Source organism: Nicotiana attenuata, unplaced genomic scaffold, assembly GCF_001879085.1.
Source record: "Nicotiana attenuata strain UT unplaced genomic scaffold, NIATTr2, whole genome shotgun sequence".
NCBI classification, from domain to species: Eukaryota; Viridiplantae; Streptophyta; class Magnoliopsida; order Solanales; family Solanaceae; genus Nicotiana; species Nicotiana attenuata.
This window is the reverse complement of record NW_017671354.1, coordinates 276,192-297,194: the sequence shown is the minus strand read 5'-3', so window position 1 is coordinate 297,194 and position 21,003 is coordinate 276,192. Positions and strand designations below refer to the sequence as shown.

The 21,003-nt window shown below is 34.3% G+C and overlaps 2 protein-coding genes and 1 long non-coding RNA gene across 4 annotated transcripts; 2 read left to right on the top strand and 1 right to left on the bottom strand.

The window, feature by feature from the left end:
- The first annotated feature begins 8,500 nt into the window (after positions 1–8,500).
- On the top strand, positions 8,501–9,186 carry LOC109207756. Its single transcript, XR_002065056.1, has 2 exons — positions 8,501–8,812; positions 8,934–9,186. It is a non-coding gene; the product is annotated as an uncharacterized LOC109207756 (long non-coding RNA).
- A 2,391-nt stretch (positions 9,187–11,577) lies between these two features.
- Positions 11,578–15,005, top strand: LOC109207764. The gene is made up of 14 exons (XM_019370748.1): positions 11,578–12,152; positions 12,293–12,352; positions 12,452–12,553; positions 12,636–12,716; positions 12,794–12,912; positions 13,000–13,101; positions 13,294–13,410; positions 13,542–13,610; positions 13,717–13,783; positions 13,869–13,922; positions 14,037–14,123; positions 14,298–14,360; positions 14,437–14,475; positions 14,696–15,005. Exons 1-14 carry the CDS (start codon positions 12,021–12,023, stop codon positions 14,810–14,812), a joined length of 1,209 nt encoding a protein of 402 aa, XP_019226293.1. The 5' UTR covers positions 11,578–12,020; the 3' UTR covers positions 14,813–15,005.
- LOC109207765 (haloalkane dehalogenase) lies at positions 14,496–19,595 on the bottom strand. Of its 2 annotated transcripts, XM_019370750.1 has the most exons (14): positions 19,374–19,595; positions 19,220–19,274; positions 19,040–19,095; positions 18,810–18,910; positions 18,594–18,663; positions 18,146–18,215; positions 17,807–17,863; positions 17,634–17,701; positions 17,290–17,370; positions 16,718–16,795; positions 16,450–16,605; positions 15,581–15,733; positions 15,205–15,316; positions 14,496–14,792 (listed from the first exon to the last, which is right to left on the bottom strand). In XM_019370750.1, the coding sequence occupies exons 1-13, from the start codon at positions 19,533–19,535 to the stop codon at positions 15,230–15,232; spliced, it is 1,194 nt and encodes a 397-aa protein (XP_019226295.1). In that variant the 5' UTR covers positions 19,536–19,595; the 3' UTR covers positions 14,496–14,792; positions 15,205–15,229. The 2 variants fall into 2 exon arrangements, with proteins under 2 accessions (XP_019226295.1, XP_019226294.1); XM_019370749.1 differs by lacking the exon at positions 14,496–14,792 and having other exon boundaries at positions 14,949–15,316.
- Between the last annotated feature and the right edge of the window lie 1,408 nt (positions 19,596–21,003).

The window sequence follows — 21,003 nt, the reverse complement described above, 5'->3', positions numbered from 1 at the left end:
ACATTTGATCTCCGATTTGGGAGATTTTTATATGGTTAGACTCGTGAGAGTACGAGGGTTCTGAAAACGTAAAAATTATTCGATTCCGAGACGATGGCTGGAGGGGCATTTTGGTCATTTTACCTATTTTCGCGCCCTAGCTCTAAATTTAATAGTGGAATCAGTTTTTTGCAATATTATTTACGATGTGTAATTGAATTAAATAGATTTGGGCCATTTGGAGTCGGATACTCGTGGCAAAGGCGTGATTTCTATTGATATTGAGCCGGTTCGAGGTATGTGGCTTGTCTAACCTTTTGTGGGGGACCTTTCCCCTTAGGATTTGTTATTTGTTGATTTGAGTGCCTTGTACGCGAGGTGACGGGCGTGTACTTGAGCCAATTGTTGGAAAACCCGGTTTTTCTTAAGATATTGAGATTGAGTTCCTTCCATATTTGCTTTATTCTACTTGAAATTATAACTTGTGCTAGATTAGGAAAGCATGTTTAGTTGATTTAACTTGCCTAATTGCTTAAGTTGCCTTAACTGTACACGTGAAGCATGCTAGGTCAGTACTATCTGTTGCTTGTCTTTTGTACTTCGTTTCCGTGTACCTTCTGGTTGTGATTGCGCATTTACATTGGGACTACGGATGTGGGATTCCGGTAGCTCCCCCCCCCCCCTTGTTTGTTTACTTTGGGACTACGGGTTCGATTCCCGGTAGATCCCCCTGTACTTTTACTTTGGGACAGCGGGTTAGATTCCCGATAGATCCCCCTGCACATTGATAGTTGGACTACATGATGGACTACGGGACGGTATCCCGGGAGATCCACTGGACAGTTGAGAAAAGGACTACAGGACGGTATCCTGGGAGATCCTCATTGTTACCATTGGTGTTGAGCTGTACTTATTCTGTGGTTGTTCCGTTCTTGTGTATTTGCTATTGCCTTGCTTAATCTGTCTTATATCACTGTTGTATTTATTATTTCTGTCAGACTATCATACTGTTAATTATTGTTATTACTATATTTTGTCTCAGTATGGCCCTGACCTTCCTCGTCACTACCCAACCGAGGTTAGGCTTGGCACTTACTGAGTACCGCTGTGGTGTACTCATGCCCTTCCGTCGCATGTTTTTCATGTGCAGATCATCCAGGTACCTCTACTCAGGTGCCCTATCATTGAGGCAGGAGGACTACGGAGACTTCGAGGTAGATCTGCTGCGTCCGCAGACCGACGAGTCTCCCTCTTATTCTATCTTTAGTACTTAGTTTTTCCTTATTTCGGTTGTTAGAAATTCTGGAGTTTGGAACCTTTACTATACACTTCTGTAACCTGTGTTGCCCGTGAGTTTCCGGGTTTTGGGAATTGTTTTAGACTTGTGATATTGAGTTGTACTTGCCAAGCGGCATTCAGTACAGTTTCTTTTAGATATTTGATTTGATTTTCTCTATTTTTCCGCAATTAATATATTTTCGCAAATGTTAGGCTTACCTGGTCATGGGGACCAGGTGCCGTCATGACATGTTCACGGTTGGTGAACTAGGGTCGTGACATGTAAAAATTTAACAACATCATTAATGACCTCCCAAGTAGTAGTTGTTAACATACGGCTTGGATTAGTACAATGCGCATTAGCAACTTCAGTTATTGGGAATCTATATTTGTAGCAACATTTTAAAAATATATATGTATAGTTCCATCTAGTAATAATTTCGTCTGGCATGAATCTGGGTTGAAGGTTATACTGGACACACTTATTCTAAATTCCTTTATTCTAGATTGTCTATTATTTCCTTGAATAACACCAACTGCTCTTCTAACATGAGTAAGCTCAGTTGAAAATAAATCAAGGCCATCAATTAAATTATAAATATGACATGCACACCTAACATGGAAAATTTCATCAAGAGGTGGTTGCAAATGCGTTTTTAATATTGAAATTGCGGCATTGTTGTTAGAAGCATTATCAAAAGACATACACAATACTTTTTGCTTGAGATTATAAAATTCAACAACTTCACAAATAGTACTACTTATAAATGCAGCAGTATGACTCTGATCTTCATCATATCTAAAAGCGATAATACGTTTTTGCATACAAGTAGTATCATCTATCCAATGACATGTAATTGTCAAATAATCACGTCCATTAACAGCATGGCCAATATCAGAAGTTAGAGAAACTCTACAAGGAAGGTGGCTAAGCAAATAACATATATATGTTTGATATTGTCCATGAAGTCTAAAGATATCAGCTCTACAAGTACTTCTAGGGATACCTTTAAATAAAGGATTGTAAATCCTTTGAATATACATAATAAGATATGACGAAGAAGCAAAAGAAAAAGGTAGACAACCTAAAGCAATCATTTTTGCTAACTCCTCAGGATCCTTCATTTTATCATATTTAATTAATCCTCCAGTAGTAGGGTTAATAGTTTCTTGATTTTCATCACCATCAGAGCCCCATTCTAGGGGATGTGCAATTCTCATATGTCTACTAAGCGTTCCAGTTCCCCATAAATTTCCTCCAGTCAAATGTTTAAAATCATCTTTACAAAGTTTGCATCTAACTCTATCAGTACCTTCAATTATTTCAAAAAAATTCCAAACCTTGCTTCTTTTTCTACGATTAGTAGTCGGAGCCACAGGTGGTCTACTACTAGTGCCACGACCACCACCCCTTGTAGCAACTCCAACACTACCAACTCCAGCACTAGTAGGTGTAGCTGGTATCTCATCTTCCATTCCTAATTCATAATCTTCTATTCCATAATCTTCTTGTAATTGTTCATAATCTATATTATCATTAGGCGATGTTTCGGGAACAAGAGAAATTGGGGTACTATTACTACCAGATGCTGAAGAACTACCTCTTTTTTTATTTCCCCTGCCAGTAACTTTTTTACACGCTCTTTTAGCAGCATTAAACATATTGTGAAAATTAAAGTATAAGCACAAAATAAATATGCAATTAAAATATTAAATAAGAGAAAGAGTTGGAGGGAGTGCACCGAATTGGACAATAAATTGAGCACTTGATTACGCAATTCCGATGTTACCACGAACAAACGTCAAGCAAGTATTTCAATTTGAAGTTCAAATGTATAAACTTCAAAACCCGAATGATAAAACACGATAAATTAAATTCAAGAAAAGAGAGCCAAATAAAATTAGAAGATGAAATGATGAATTGAAGACTTGAAGTCTTGAAAATTGGAGAATAAGAGAATGAGAGAAATTGAGATAGAGAAATGAGATTTGAGTGAGAAATGAAGAAGAGAGGGGGGGTATTTATAGTTTTAGAGAAGGTTAATTTTGTAAAATCAAAAAGGATTAAAAATAAAATAAAAAATGGCTATTTTTGCAATTGATCCGTTGGCTAACGGATCAGTTTAATTTCTGACCGTTGCCAACGGTCAATGGGACCCACACCTGCCAAAAATTTAAAAAAAAACAAAAAAAAATTTTTAGCCGTTAAACCGGGCCGGTTCCGGGCCGGTTAAACCGGTTACGTGTACCGTTCATCTGGACCGGGTTTACCGGGTCCGGTTAATCGGTGGAAAATTTTAAACGGCACAAACCCCTATACCCCCCCAACCCAGCCCACCCGGCCCCTTATGAACCGGGCCGGTCCGGTTCCGATTTTAACCGGTCTGGGCCGGTCCGGTTTCGATTTTAACCGGTCTGGGCCGGTCCGGTTCCGGGTCAACCCGGCCCGTTAGCCACCCATAAATGAAAGTAGGCTATTTGTCAGATGCCCAATTAAACTAATTAGAATAATTTTTAAAATATCTAATAATCACAAAAAATGAATTTCATGCATAGAACATAATTTAAAATGGTTATTTAGTATTTTAAAAAACAATTGACTAATTTTCGGTCAAAAATAGTATAAAATTATATGCTTGGGCTATAATTGCAAAGTTATTGCAATTGTAGCCAAACGATGCCAATTTGGCTAATTATGAAATAATTTGGTTTAAATAGGACCATAAATAATAAACTAAATCAATAAATGCTTTTGAAATCATTTGTAATGTCATTTTGTAATTATTTATTGGAAATAAAATGCTGGGTAAATTAATAAAAATATAGAAAAATTATGGAAAAATAGCAATTGCTATTAATGCATGATTTTGAAGGTATATATGCAATTTTAAAATATTTTGGGGAAAAATTGGGTATCAACACTGCACCTCTTCGTCTGAAAGGGATGGTCGCTCGCCTTGCTCATTCGGTGGCAAGCTCTGAGTGTACTCCTCCACATTAATCTTGTAGCGACCCTTTATTTAGAAGATAGAAAATTATTAACTATATAATATTATAAACATTAATTCAAGTTATAGTAGTTATGAAACTTACATATACAGTCTCCGCCCAGTCCTCGACCCATCTAGTTGGTCTGTCGGTGCCTTCTTCTTTCGGATGTGAGTCTCCACGAAGAATTCATCATGAGTCATCTTCCTCCCATACTTTTTTCCCTACAAATATAATAAAATATGTTAACTAAATTAAAATATATAAATATAGTTCGATAAAAATAGATGTAAATATTTTAAGGAATTACCAGTAGTCTCCTCGTAGTCCCCATGCTCCTTGCACCCACAGAGTGCTAGGAGTCACCCTTCTCAGATGCTCGGGCCTTCTTTCCCTGTTCACTCTTCTTCTCGAATTTCTTGGTTGTCCACTGCCTCAGCAACCTTAGCAGATCCTCCCATAAATGTGGTAGAACCCATGAAGGCTTCTTTTATATATGTGTGTATGTGTTCTTTTATATATGTGTGTATGTGTTTTTTTCTCGACTTCGGTCAGTATTTTCATTAAATTAATATTTTAAAAAATTTAAAATTGAATTTCCGATCGAATTCGATCGAAAAAATTTAATTAAAACTTATTTCGGTTGGTAAATATAATATATATATATTCTGTTATATTAAAAAACCAATTGCCTTGGGCGGGAAAGAATAATTGCAAATATATGGACCGATTTCGGTCGATATATTTAAAAAATTTTAATTAAAAATTATTTTGGTAGATAATATGCAAGTATGACTAGGTCTTGGTCAAAGATTGACCAATTTCCGATCGAAATCGGTCGGAATTTTTATATCTTTGTTGTGGGACCACTATTTCTGCTGTCAGAAAAATGTTCTTTGACTTTTGCGACCAATTATTTTTTTTCCGACCGATTTCGATCGGTATTCTGTGGACGGATTTTGCCAGTTTTCTAAAAGTGCTTATTAATTATATCTTCGAGTTTACACAGTTGTCATTACATTTATCCGACTACACGTTGTCAGTATCCTTTCCTCTTAGTTGAATTGGTGAATTTTTAACATCAACTTTTAGTATAAAATTTTCGAGAAAAGTTATTTTATTATATGTAAAATTCAAATGGACAATGTGGGTCCTGATCCTTGTCTATATCCAAGCCTATGGTCGAAGCAGTGTTCAATTTGCTAGATCCTAATTTTGGTATGAATCCACTCGTCCACTTTTATGGTTTCCTTTTTCTAGGTAGGAAATCCGGTTTTAACTCCAATGTAAACTGGAAAAAAAAAAAAAAAAAATCCAATGTAAGCACCCCCAATATGCTGTACTCTTGTTAATAATACACTAAATTTTGGAGTAAATTTCACTTTATTTTGTTGAAGTATGATACTATACTATAAGTAATTGTTTTCTTTCATCTTTCGTACGGGAAGATAGCACATGTACTTAGAAAAGTAAAATTCATGATGAAGTTAAATGAAAGTTTAATTCAAAATTAAGGCTACTTATACTATATTAGTGTCAAAAAGACTACCCTCACAGGAAAAATCTGACCTTAAATAACAATTTACTTAAGTGAAACAGGGTGAAAATTTAAGTGGAAGTTCACATACCTTCATTTTTGTTTGACTTTCTCTTAATCGGGTGCCATCGAAACTATTTATACAATGTTAAACTCTAATTATTTTTTGTAAAAATAAATCAAATTAACATTAACACATCGAAATGACATGTAAAATTGGTAGGAGCAGCAAATGATGAGTAAATTTGGCCAAACTTTAGGGGGTTAAGTAAGTGTTGAGTCAATGAAAAAATAATGATCGAACTCGCGAAAAGAAATTGGGTAAGTTGTTTTCTTTGTTTCTTATTCGCATTAGGTTAAACTAAATTTAAATTCGCGCCAACAAATTTCATATTGAAAAGTAAACCACTATTTATTCATACCCTTAGTTCAAACCTGAAATCTATATCTATATTATATTAAAAGGAGGGTAGTGAAGCACGAGGTTAAGCCAAGTGACAAGTTAAAAAGAATCCACTTGGCAAATTTAAGACAACATTAAAAATTTGGATTATAAAAGGAAACATAATTAATGGAATTCTATATTATATTAAAAGGAGGGCAGTGAAGCACGAGGTTAAGCCAAGTGGCAAGCTAAAAAGAAGTCACTTGGCAATTTAAGACAACATTAAAAATTTGAATTATAAAAAGAAACATAATTAAGAAAGTAGTAGTTTAATAAGAATTGTTTTTTACTTATGATACAAATTTCTATTTATTGTTAAATATAGAATTTAATCTGAAAAATAAATAACATATAGTAGTATAATTTAGTTAACCTGTTTTTGTATAATTATGGTAGGGACAATTTAAATTATGGTAGGGACGAATTAATTAATTAGTTGATCAAGCTTTGTAACTGACCTTATTTTGGTACAATATACATTACTGTAGGTATCTTTAATTAAAATTTTGTGTATAATTCAGGTATGGTAGGTATCCTTTTTTGAAGAAATAATCAATTAAATTTTCGTTTTGTATCTTATAAATTAATTTTAAGTTGAAACAATAATTCTTTATTTAGTAAAAGCTTTGTATCTAACCTTATTTGGATAAAATATACATTACTACAGGTATCTTTAATTAAATTTTGTATATAATTCAGTTATGGTAGGTATCTTTTTTTAGAAAGAATTAATTAAATTTTTGCTTTGTATTTTACATCTATATTATATTAAAGGAAATAGTATTAAAAATGAACAAGAGGACAAAGGAAAAAAAATAAGAAAAATTAAAGCTTGGTGGTTAACAAATTTTAATTAACAAGAAAAAACGAAGGTTGAAGATTCAAAAAAGCACAAAGCTAAAAAAAATGAAGATCTATATCTTTTCTTCACATTGATTTACACATAATTTTTTTTAAAATTAGGATTTCAGATGCCTACGATGATCTTTCTTTAGAAATCTTTACTAAGCAACTTTTATTTAGGTTTGGTTCTCTACATTACTTGGGGTTTAGCTTCCGCACAAACTACTGCAAAATATGGCTCCAAACTATAACTATATATCAGCGAATTATCAATGTCCAAAATGAGTTGGAATTTGAAGGTTCGTGTTGTTAGATTATGGCACGTTCTAGACCGTGAGAAACCAGAAAATCCTAACTCAATTGAATTAATTATTCAAGATGAAAAGGTGCATACTCTTTTACTAGCTATTATTTTTTCATGTCTTTTGAGTTGTGATGTATTTTCTTCAAGTTATGCGCCTTACTAACTTAAATTTCTCTTCAAATTTTTTGTTTTAGGGAGATTGAATTCAAGCAACTATTGGAAGGGCTGTTATGCGTATTTTCAAAACAAAAATATATGAAATGGGATTGTATGTTATGAAAGAACTTTGTGGCTGGACCAAAGAATCTCAAAATTAAGACCAACAAGCATAAATTGAAATTGACGTTTCCTCATAGGACGAGTGTGGATGAAATTAATGATCCACAATTTCGTTTGAATATCTTCAACTTTAGAACTACGCGTAATCTGGAAAATGCACTGCAATATGTCCCTAAGCATTTGCTACAATAATGTTCCCTTAAGCACATGCTTCATATCAAGCAAATTGTATAGCACCATTATTTTTCGTGGAATATTCATATCAAGCAAATTGTATAGTATCATTATTTTTTATGGAACATTCATTAGGAGATGGAATGAAAGTTTTACTGGAGTCTCAAAATGTTTTTAATGTTTGGTTGTAAATATGGTATTAATACTAAGATATTAAACTTTACGGTGTAGATTGTTCTTTTTAATTATCCGCGCATCGTGCTGGTCCTAATACTAGTTATATTAAAAAGAGAGTAGTTTGCAATGTGGTTAAGCCAAGTGGCAAGCTAAAATGAAGCCACTTGGCAATTTTAAGACAACATAAAAAATTTGGATTATAAATGAAAAAATATTTAATGAAAGTAGTAATCCAAGATTTTCTATAGGTATCTTTAATTAAATTTGTGTATAATTCAGTTATGGTAGGTATCCTTTTTTGAGCAAAAATCTTATACACTAATTTTAAGTTGAAATAATAATTCTTTACTTTGTACAAATTTTGTATCTAACCTTATTTGTGAACAATATACATTATTATAGGTACCTTTNGACAGTCTGAACTTCAGAATCGTCAAAGTTCCGGAGAACAGCAGATGATGCATTTAGGGTTGTATTTGGAAAGGAGCATCCTGGTCGGGTTAGATGCTATGGTAGATCGGTGACGACAAGCTCTCTGAAAAAAGATGAAGAAATCACCAAGCTTAAACAAAAGCATGCCAATGAAATAACTTCTCTGAAGGAAGAAATGAAGGAAATGATGAGAGAAGAAATGCGATGTTTTTTTAGTCAAATGGTGAAAAACAACCCTGGACTGGATTTTCATGATATACAAGGGTGTGTTGGATCTAATATTCCTTCACCAATTGATGCAAGTAGTGCACGAGCTATGAGAGGCCAAAATCTACCACATTCTTCTGGCTCAACTCACGCCCCAAGTCTTGAAAAGGTATTTATATTTCCCAATTTCAAAAACTACCTCAATCTTAACTTACAAAATCATGATTTCTAACCAGTATATACTATATATATGTTTCTTCCTAATTTTTAATTTTATTTTGAATGTGTAGGAAAATACGGGTGATGCAATTGGATATGGTGGTCACAAATCAATTTGATTCATTAAAGTGAATGGTGAAGACCTTTTGAACAATTGGGATGTTTATTTTTATTGATTCTATAAATATGAATACATTTGGTTTTGTAGAGGTCTTTGCTAGTGAACTCTTGAACCAACAGTGCTTTATTACTATAGACAGTACACAAAGTATGTTTCTTTGTTGAAATTTATTTTAAGTATATGCATTTGAATTATTTTTATTCTATTACTTATTATCTAATTTAATGCTTGAGATATATATGTGTGTGAGAACAGAATTTGATGCAAACAAATATAGTTTTTTAACCACAAAATTGTGGCTAATATAAGCATTTGAAAAATAATTTTGTAGTGTAGACAAAACTGCCACGCTTAAAAAGGGTGGCCATAGGGATTGTCATGTTGCTCTAGAAGCCACACTTTGTAAGCGTAGCCTTTAACGTGACAAAGATCACGCTTCATAAGTGTAGCCTTATGTCATAAAAGCGTGGCTATATGAGAAAATATAAGTGTGGCCTTTGTACCGTATCGGCCATACTTTTAAAGCGTGGCTTCTAAGGCAACACCTACAAAGCGTGGCCAATAGTCAAAGGTTACGGTATTTTAGGCCACCCCCAAAAACCGTTGCCTAAAGTCGTAAAGTGTTGCCTTTACCCAAACACTACACTTCTTGGCATCTTAGGCCACACTTCTCAGGGGTGGTTGTAGGCCTAAAATGTTGTAGTGTTGATATAACAACTTGGTGAGATTTCATGCACGTGCCGGACAAGCTTACATGATTTACTGTTTGGTTGAGATTAAATGATGAAATCGCCTAAAAGGGCTAAGTCTTGAATTGTATAAAAGGTGTCTATTCGCGTTATTGTGTGAAGTGACATGCTATTTACATGATGTGCATGACGTGTTTTAATTTATAAGATTCACAGATGCTTTCGAATTTATTATTGTGTTCCTTTCTCTTTATTTTCATTAAACACATAAAATTGGACAATTGATTAAGAAAGGGAAATTTGTCTATAAGGTCATGGCTCGAAATAATATACATACCGAAGAGTGCTTGTTGTCTTGTTGTGTGGGAGTGGTACGACAACATTCTTGAATCCTTAGTGCTAGGGGTGTCAATGGATATTTGAAAATCGACTAAACCGACCGAACCGTACCGCACCGAACCGATTTTCAGGTTTCTTTTAAAGAAACCGTAGGTTTTTATATAAATATATAACTGTACCGATAATTAGGGTAGGTTTTTTATTTTATAAAAATAAACCGAAAAAATACCGAACCGTACCGAATAAATTTTATATGTGGAAAAGATATTTATATAGTAAGTTTAAAACTAATAAAGCATTAAATTTTTCATTGGGTCTTGGAATTATGAAAATTGTTATAAGACAACAAGTAATTAAACTCAAAGTAGTAATTCCTAAAATCTATTATGATACTTATACTTAAACTAAGTTATTTCAAGCATCTTTATTAGCAAGACACAAAGTGTTCTAGCGATTATGAGTAGCAAACTACAATATATTGAATATGTTTCCTTTCATACAATTTTGATTTATCTTTTTGAATATTTAATATAAACTTTATTCTTGAGTCCCGGCTTGGTTAATATCTTTCCACTCATGTGATTTATATTTTCTTTGCTTTTACTTGGTTTCTTTTATGTTGCTGTCGAATAATTGATGGATCTATACTCTAGCCATCTTTCATATTTTTTTAATTCATCACCTTTAAACAGTAAAAATGTTTAGAGTTTTGCTAAGTCATGTAAAAGAACATATGTTATTGCATTCTACTTCTACTGGTGAATTTTACATGATATTTAAAAAAATACCGAAAATTAACCGAACCGTAATGATACCGAAGTGAAACCGACATGATTGGGACGGTTTCGAAAAGTCTAATTTTGGTTATACATAATAGAATAACCGAAAAATTGGTATGGTACAAATTTTATAAAATAACCGTCCGAACCGAACCATTGACACCCCTAATACTAACCCATTAATAAAAGCTTTTATATCTATGTAATAATACGAAATAGCCGATAATGTAATAAATTAAAGTAATAAATAGAAAAGTTAATTGAAGCTATATAATTAGTTTCCTTTAATTTTATTTATTTTTGGTTACACTGCATTAGAGATACAAAATAACAGTTGATAATTTTATTAAAATAATATGATTAATATTTTTTTTGTTAATGAGGGTTCTAATACTAGTCTTTAATTAAGGATGAATAAGTATTTATCATCACAACCCTTATTCGTCATTAATGAGACGCGATTCGTGAGGTGGTTATATGGTTGAATTTATTGAGGTGGTATACTCTAACTCGGTAAAAAGAATGGGGAAAAAAAAAGGAAGCTCGCCAACGGCAATTGTATGTATTTATTTTTTTCCTAGTTCGTAGATATACAATGAAGATATCAAAAATGATTTGTTATGCAATAAAATAGCATTACAATCAGAACTATATACTTGTCTTACTTTATTTCAATTATTTAATTTTTATAATTTTGGCCGAAGCTTTCCTTTTCAATGGCTAATAAGTAATAATGTGGCCTATATTTATCCAAATCTTTGGATGAGCTGATTATGGCTATATCTTTTCCGTATGAATACTTATTTCGCCGATAAATGAAGCTTCTAAAAAATTGATGAATACGTATAAAGATACTACAATAATTATTGGGATTATCCTCTAAATTTTTGTCTAAAAGTTTTCCATAGTTGTAAAACTTACCTCAAGCGAATTCCTCTTGCTATTTGTATCATACAGGGCCCGCGTAGTTGGGGATTTGAGTTGAGATTTCCATATATTTCTGAGCAATAATATCTTCCTCTTTCCGCTAAGTTTTTTCAACTTTTTCTAAAGTTTAAGCAACTCTCCACTATCTCCCCCGTTGACCTCCATTTGTTTGAAATTACAATGTTATATTCTACTAGTAATATTATTTTTGCACAGAAATTTCCCCCTTTGGCGAGCATTTGTATCACCGTCCTTCTTCTTCATTTAATTTGCACAGCTTAAAGCAGCGTCTTTTAACTTCCCATGGCTTTATTAACTTCTGGTACTAAGAGAAAGAAATCGTCGTTAGCATGGTCTTGCCTAATACCTTGTCTAATCCTGCTTTCCGCTGCTTTCTTTATAGGAAGCGCCTTCATTGTCACTGAATGTAAACAGGTAATTATTAATTAAGGCACATATTACTCTTCTCTTCATTCACATAACTCTTCAATATATATTCCACGCTACATGCAGTGACTTCTTTTGATTTTGAATTTACTAGACGTTGAGTTAATTTATTGCCTTTCTTCGTACAGAAAATTTTAGGATGGCAATTGATTGAATCCCTCAAAATGACTAAACCTACAATCTGTGAGGTTTGTCTATCAGATCATCTCTTTTGGGTTTAGTTATAGAAAATGTGTAATATGCAAAATATTGTGTTGTTATACTTTTTTGTTTTTATTGTATTATAGGATGAGTGCAGGCCTGAAGGAAGCGAGACACTGCCCAGAGGTATTGTGGCTAAGACCTCTGATTTAGAAATGCATCCGCTTTGGGGTCCCCCCAATAAAAAGGTACTAAGTGTAATTATTGTTTTGGTAAAAGATTTTAATGATGGCCTTAAACTTTAAGAGGCAATGTTCTTTTTCCTTGTAGAAATCAAAATCACCATTGAGTTTACTAGCTATGGCAGTTGGAATAAAGCAGAAACAGAATGTCAATGAAATTGTTAAGAAGGTGAGAGGCAATAATTTATCTGCACTTACACAATTCTCATCCCAGCCTTTGACTAAAACAACCTTTCTCATTTGCAGTTTCCAGAGAGTGATTTTGTCATTATGCTTTTTCATTATGATGGTATCGTGGATGAATGGAAAGATCTAGAATGGAGTAGCACTGCTATTCACATTTCTGCTATTAATCAAACTAAATGGTATCCTAGGTCACACTGGTCTTAATCTTTTAAGACAATGTGTCGGTCAAAAGCATTAGCTGACTCTTTATTCTCTTGTTATCTTAGGTGGTTTGCCAAGAGGTTCTTACACCCAGATATTGTTGCAGAGTATGCTTATATATTCCTGTGGGATGAAGATCTTGGAGTTGAAAATTTCAACGCTGGACGGTAATTATCACTGATGTAGCACTAAACCTATAAAAGATGCAAAATCTATCTTCCAAACTGCATACTACTAGTATAAATTTGTTGCAGTATGACTTCAATGAGCTCTAAAAGGCAATCCCTCTTTTCTATTAGAAGGTAACTAGCATTGATGTTACACTAAAAAATAATCTCCGACCTGGATCTTTACTGCAGATATTTATTGATAGTAAAAGAAGAAGGTCTTCAGATATCACAGCCAGCGATTGATGCAGATGTATCAGAAATTCATCATCAACTTACAGCACGAGAAAAGGGGTCAAGAGTGCATAGGTATTACTCTCTATTCCGAGCCTGCTCAAGGCTGCTTATGATCAGTGACGATTCATCAGTAATAAGTTAATTTTCTTGAAACGCTGTAGAGTGAATATTGCTAACTGTAAAAACTCTTATGGTTGAAATAGGAGGGCAATAAACATAAAGGGTCCGGGAAGGAGGTGCTACGAAGACAGTACTGAACCTCCATGCACTGGGTAAAATTATTACTACCAGTTATAGGCAGAAAGAACTATGGTTCAATTATATCTTTTCTACATCTCTGAATCCAAGATTTCTAAGAAAAAAGTAATGCATATGTAGGTGGGTGGAAATGATGGCTCCTGTTTTCTCAAGGGCATCCTGGCGTTGTGCATGGTACATAATTCAGGTATTGTTTCAGATCTTAGTAAATCTAGTACACTAACTGTACAACTAAATTTCTAGCCTAAGTTTGACCTTCCCTCTGCTTACAGAATGACTTCGTTCATGCATGGGGGGTGGACTTTCAGCTTGGATATTGTGCGCAGGTTTCATATCCCAGCCCCAGCAATTATTTTTCTCTTTAAAGTTATTGTAGAGTCTTCATTTTATCAATTAAGAAAAGTTTACTTTCTTGTTTGATCTGTAACTATTTTTGATAGGGGAACAGAACCACAAACGTTGGGGTTGTTGACTCAGAATATTTGATTCACTATGGTCTTCCGACACTAGGTGGTGCAGAAAATGAGGTATTTTTGGCAAAATTATTAGGATTGAACTTACATTGGACAATTGAATAGGGAATCAAGTTTCTATCTTCTCTGACAACAACAACAAACCCAATATAATCCCACAAGTGAGGTCTGAGGAAGTTTCTATCTCCTCTCCTTTCAGTAAATCCTAACTATTGTCTTTCTATGCAGAAGAGCAGTTTAGCACAAGAGAAAACTCTTAAACAGGAAAGCTTGTCAAATGAAGGGCAAACAGTACGTACCAAAAGTAACTAGCTTTCAACAGTCAACTGCTTGAATAGCATGTAAATTAACTGAAATTTAATTGCAGGGACTGCCGGAATCTCATCCGTCTGATGCAAGAAATGCTGTAAGTTCAATCAACTTCTATGAAAGAACCTCTACTTGATAGCCATTCTGTTGCATTTTCCAGTTTCTTTGAAACATTCATATCTTAGTGTATCTACACCACATACACAATGCAATATGACAATCTTCTAACATTGAATTGCATATTAAGCTAAACACACAACTAATTAGTATCTCCAAGTTCCTTTCCATGTTATGATAAAACCAGAGTCATTTTGCAGGTGCGTAAACAATCTCTTGTTGAATTAGAGCGATTCAAGAATAGATGGAAAAAAGCTGTCAGAGAAGACCAATGTTGGGTCGATCCCTTTCAGCAGCCTGTCAAACAAAAAAGGTGACTGAAGGGTGGCATTGTCAAACTTTAAGACTGAAGATATACAAATTACAGTTATTCCATCTTGAAGTTGAATTTGGAAGGCTGAGATGATTTTTTACGGGCTTCAAGTACTCATGATAACAGAGACACATTGTCAATTTCCATAAGCTCCAATTATGTTTACAAACAAATAGAATAATTCAGACTTCAGAGTTCAGACAGCTAGATTAACTTATGATATACACCGTCTGAAGCAATTACTGAAAATACAACGCCGTCAAGCAGCTTAAATTAAAATCTTACCATTTTCTGGTGTTATCTATGCAGCATGCCAGCATCACAATATCATTAAATTTAAATCATGTTGTACAAATGATGAACGCGCTGAAATATAAATATTAATAGATGGCCTACCCATTTAATCCAGAGATTATGAAAATCACAAAATGCTGCTTCTTTTTCCAACAATTCCAGCAAGGAGTTGACCTAATTCTTCACCACTGTCCTCCTGAACGTGATGTCCCGACTGCATAATCCAAGAGAATAGATACAGTTTTGCTTTATAAACCAAAACCACATTGAAATAGAGGAAAAATAGAAAGAATATCTAGCTTGTTAATATGAATCAACTTCTGATAATCAATGCTCTTTCAAATGACCAGAGTCCCCATTATAATTTAGTGAGGTTCAAAAGGCGTATTCAAGAATATTGATAATTCATTTCCAAAGAGTGCTCTTCATTTGTAACATTATCCTCCACAAGAAAAGAGCCATGAAATATTGTCATTACCATAGGAAGTTCGACCAGCCGATGCTTTGATTCTTTGCAGAAATCTTCTACACCATCAAAGCTTAACCAGCGGTCTCTTTGTCCCCAGCAAACTGTTGTTTGGACCGTCCAGTTATTGTCCATAAGTATTGCTCTTGAGTCCTCAACATAGCCCTGCCGACCAGAGAGCACAAAAGGAGGTATAAGATCAATATATCCTTAAATAACGAGGAAGAGAGATTAAAAGAACTGAACTAGACACATCTTCTGTTATCTACTTTTAAGACTCAATAGGAAGAAGACAATTTTATTGGTTTTCATATTTGTTTCATGGAGTTTCTACTGACAAATAGAACCCCTCAACTATCAAGCACATCGCCTTTACCATTTGGATGGAGAAGTTTGGAGTCAAGTTTGAATTATAACTATCAATTTTATCTCCAACATCAAAGATATCTTTCTGACTTCCTCCGAAATTAGCTTATTTCACATTTGCATGAGCAATGGCAGATCTTGGACAATCAGGCTCTTTGAAATTCACAGTCTAGATTAGACAGAGGGCCCTTAGCCAACTGCCTTGGTTGAAAAAGAACAAAGAAGACAAAAGCAACTATCGTAATCTTCACAGACACTATAATAGGGAGGGAAAGAAGAAAAAGAAAAGAACACCTTTGCTTTCAGAGGCGGGTCGCCTGAAAAGCAGACAAGAGGGAGGAGAAGAAAAGAAAGGACAAACAAAATTCTAGCCAGCTAGCACTGAGCAGAGATACTTTGGGGGGTACTATATCACTTTTCCTATAACCATAGATAATTAAACTTCGGTTGATTGACCTGTGGCAAAGTGCCTGCAAACCAAATAGAAAATTAACATCATGAGCATAAAAGTGCACCTTCAGTTGCTTCTTCATTGCCTTGCTTATTGCATTTAATGCAAATCCTGCAGAACCAGATGTGAGATAAGGTCTTCTGTAAACCATTGCCACATCTTCTTTTATTTGGTAAGGACCACAACTCAGCATTGTTTTATCACTAGCTCTAAGAGGGTCCTGATTGCAAGAGAGTTAAACCAAGAATGAGAGACAACTGGCAGCAGATTTGCAGAGGAACATGCATATGTCGGTAGCAGAACATATGTGAAAATATTTGCATCTACCCTACCTGACAAAATATTTCGCCCAACAAAAAGTTGCTCAGGACTGATAAGGTTGATGGTAGATTGGCATGTTGCATTGTCAGCTTCAGTAAACCAAGAAAATGAATGGTTAGTGAATCCAAACATGTCTGCATTGTCAGCTTCAGTAAACCAAGAGAATGAATTGTTAGTGAATCCGAACATGTCTTCACTCAACTAGTTCGAAGGAGAAAAAGAAGCTGAGGAAAGAACATTGGCTTCATCTAAGTGACATGAATCTGAAGTCATTAAACAGTTTCATCTTTCATATGTTTGAAAAGAGTGTAAATAATGTGGTCCAAGGTCCTAGAATAATTAGAAACGGCATTCAGCCAAGAAGAAACATGATTGGACAGAGAACCAAGAAAACCAAAAAGATATTCTATATCTTGGATTTTCGCTGGCAATATAGTAACCTGCAGAATAATAGAGTCATCAGCAGAATATGACAATTCTATAGTTTGACTGCACATCACCATCACAATTAAGCTATACAGATCCAGAGAAAAAATGTTCAGCAAATAAAAGCATGTACTGGTTACGGTTGACTAATCCTTACTGGTGGATTGAGAAGTATAAGACCATTTAGCTTTTCCTGGTGATTGCTAGCATATTTGATCGCAATTGGTGAAAAGTATCCCTGGAAGAGAATGGCAAAAGGAGAGATTTTCTTCAGATCAGATAACACAAGATAAGTAACACAGAGCAAGTTAAATGCTAACAGTCAAATACAGTAGTGCAAATAGATGAATATGTAGGGAGGCATTTCTGTATCTTGGAGACAGATCAACGGCGCTGCCTCCCACTTAAATAGAGAGGCTTGATTTTGTTTTGAACATTTTTTTCAGATGGAATGGCATGGTGGCCCTATAGAAGAATTTTTCCATATATATATAAACTTACCTGTACTACAAGAGTAACCTTTTTGCTGGTAAGAGCATTGATAATAGATTCCAAGGATGCCACGTACTCTGTCAGACATGAGAAACTGAATGTCAAGGAGTGGAGATTTCTCTATATTGTAATAATCTGTTCATTATTATCATATTCCTAGGTGGATAGATAATATTATTTACCATCCAATGTATAGTCAAATCCGTATCGTGGTTGGGGCTTATCTGAGAATCCAAATCCTGTAAGAAGGAGAAAGTAGAACTATTCATTACCCTAACATAAACATGGATGAGCGTGAACCTCACTACTTTTTATTTGTTTAAAAAAATAGTAGAAAACTGGAATGGAAGATAATATGGCGATACTGTTAAAATTGTAGAGTAGCATTAGAAATAAAAACACATTAAAAGACACTACTTCATCAGTTCATCTAAATGTGGATGTATGAATGCTAGCATTGACAATGGAAACGATTCCAAATAAATTAGGAGGATAATGCAAGAAAGTACAAAAATACTGACCCAGCCAATCAAATGCTATAGCATGATAGTTCTTCTCAAGAATGGGAAGAACTTTGCGGTAAGAGTATGCCTGTAAAGTAGCAGTGCAAGCACAGTTAGCTAACTATCAACCAATTACATGGTAAAGTAACAGGCACAAATTGGTGATATAAACTGATATTAAGTAGCCAAGAACAAGAAGCTGGTCAAGTTAGAAGGAATACAAGCATCATAATCCGAGTTCTCCAAACTAGAAATGTAGAACTTAGATGGAAGTTGGTAATTGGGAATTCATATTGAAAATAATTGGTTCATCATCTGAGCTTGCATTTAGTTTGAATAAAGATTAATTCCATCAAAATGCTGATATGTTTAAAAAATATTCTCATCAAAATAAACTTACAATCTAACTAGGTTTTCCGTTTTCTGAGATTTACTAATTTGAATGGTACTAAGGAAGCGTCCTAACCTGCGAGGGTAATCCGTGGAGTAACACAATAGTAGAATTGTCGGTGCTTCCGCTCTCTACACAAAACCATCTAATGCACAAAATCATATACATAGAGCATTCAATCGGTAATCCTGCAAACAACCCATCCTCAATTTCTGCATTTAAGTTTGCTATATCCCTTAAAATGTCTAACAAACAAACCAATAAACACACAAAAAAATCAACCAGATTCACCTGAAAAGATCAGTTGAGGCCTGTGAACCCCCACCCATTGTAAGTCCAAAAAGAGGATCTTTTGCCTTCTCCCCAGTCCCAGATACAGGATGAGCTTTCACCTGAAATGTCACAAAAAATTACCAAAATTCAGATGGGCTAGAACAATTGCTAGTATAAAAGATAAATGCACTCTGATTTTAATCAGCCATATTCATAGTTATACATGGAAAATGGCAGAAAAAACGCACAAATTTTCCTTTCTTGAACCATTCATCAGCGGGGCTCGGCTCGTCTGAATATTTTCCTGTACAAAATAAGCAGTCTGATCTCACTATTGATCCGTAATTAAACTGAAGATGCCACATCCTTGAAATTAAATTACATTAACAGAAACAAGAACGAATTTTGCAAATTATTCAAATACCAACCTCCGCTAAAAGAAAAGCCATCCCCAACTGAAACAGGAGCATCCAGCAAATATTCCTGAACATTTTCAGAAAATTTACAAAAAATAAACCCAGAAACGTAATTTACTTCAAGAGAAATATTGATCACGAGATATGACAGAAAAGCTATACGTACCTCGTTGTTATCGCTGCTCGATCGGCAACGGAATGGCAAAAGCTTCTTCCTTCCCTGAGCTCCATGATTTTTTGGGAAAGAGAATTGGTGAAGTGGCAGATTAATCCTATCAGGGGGAGAAGAGGGGAGCATGCGGAAGCAGTGACAGTGAAGAGTAGCCATGGAATTCTTGAACAACAAATGTGCTGTGACAGTTATGACCGTTTTGTTTCCGATAATTAGAATAATAATAATACAATTAAAAGATAGGGTGTCTCTGGTTCTCTATCTTTCATTATTTTGGAACACAAAAATTGGTAATACTTTTTTCTCGAAAATGTAACCTTAGATAGTAGATTTCAAACTTGCTCTACTCTTTTTCCTGTAAAAAGGAGCTCAAGACTAATAATCTTTTTTCCCGATTATTATAAACTAAATAAGAATACTAAAGGTTGCACACTTTTGCAATTTAAGAAGTTGAAGATAGTTCTAACTAGATTTGGGTAAAGATTAATTCATTTGACTCTTGAAAGAACAAAAAATTAAAGATCAAAGACGTTACACATGAAAAGAAATTTGTAGATAGTAACTTAAACCATAAGTTATAAGTTAATGATATTGTGTAACGATCCAACAGGTCGCAACATCACGTTCTATGATTTGAGACTTTCCATAGGTTCATTTGAGGTTATGACTTGCGGGTATGGTTGGTTTGGGTTCCGAGAGGATCGGGCAGAATTTGAAGCACGTAGTTCCTTACTTGAAACCTTAAGTTAGGAGAGTTGACTAAAGTCAATATTTTAAGTAAACGGACTTGGAATCAAGATTTAAATTTCTATAGGTTCGTATAATGATTTTAAACTTGTACATATATTCGAATTAGGAGCCAAGGGGCTCGGATTCAATTCGGTACAATTGCATGAAAATTGGAAGTTTAAGGTTTATAAATTAAACTTGAGAATTAATTTTGCATTGTAGTACTTCCTTTCGTGTTTTGAGCCTTTGGATAAGTTCATATAAAGTATTTGGACTTGTTTAGATGGTTTGGAGTGATTCCGGAAGGCTGGGTGAGTTACGGTGCGCTTGTAGCAAGTATTGAAAGATTTAAAGTGTTGAAACATAATTTTTCTGCATTTGACTGATTTTACAAGAAAACTGACTCCAATTTATAAAGAATCTGATGAAGATGCCTCGATACGAGTTGTAACCCTTTGAATTTAGTTTCCAGAAATTCTAACCGTTCGTCATGCCAACATATGTACGAAAAGTTATGACTGTTGAAGTGAAGAAACGCAAATGCTATTATTTCAGAAAATATGCACTAAAAATTCCGCACTTGTGTATATAACCTCATTTAGTACTTGGACTTCATTTTATCATTTTGGGAGCTAGGGATCTCAGATTGAGGCAATTTTCAAAGCGGTTTTCTTCTAAAATAACAGTGTAAGTGATTCTCACTCATATCATGATTATAACATGAAATCTATCATCAATTTTGCCTTAGAATCAATAATTCTAAGGAGAAAAAAAAAGGATTTTAACTTGAAAGTTAAGAAATTGTATTTTGGGGTTATATACATTGATTTGGACTAGAATTTAGAAACTAATCACATATTTGGACTCGTAAATAATGACATATGGCCCTGTTGGA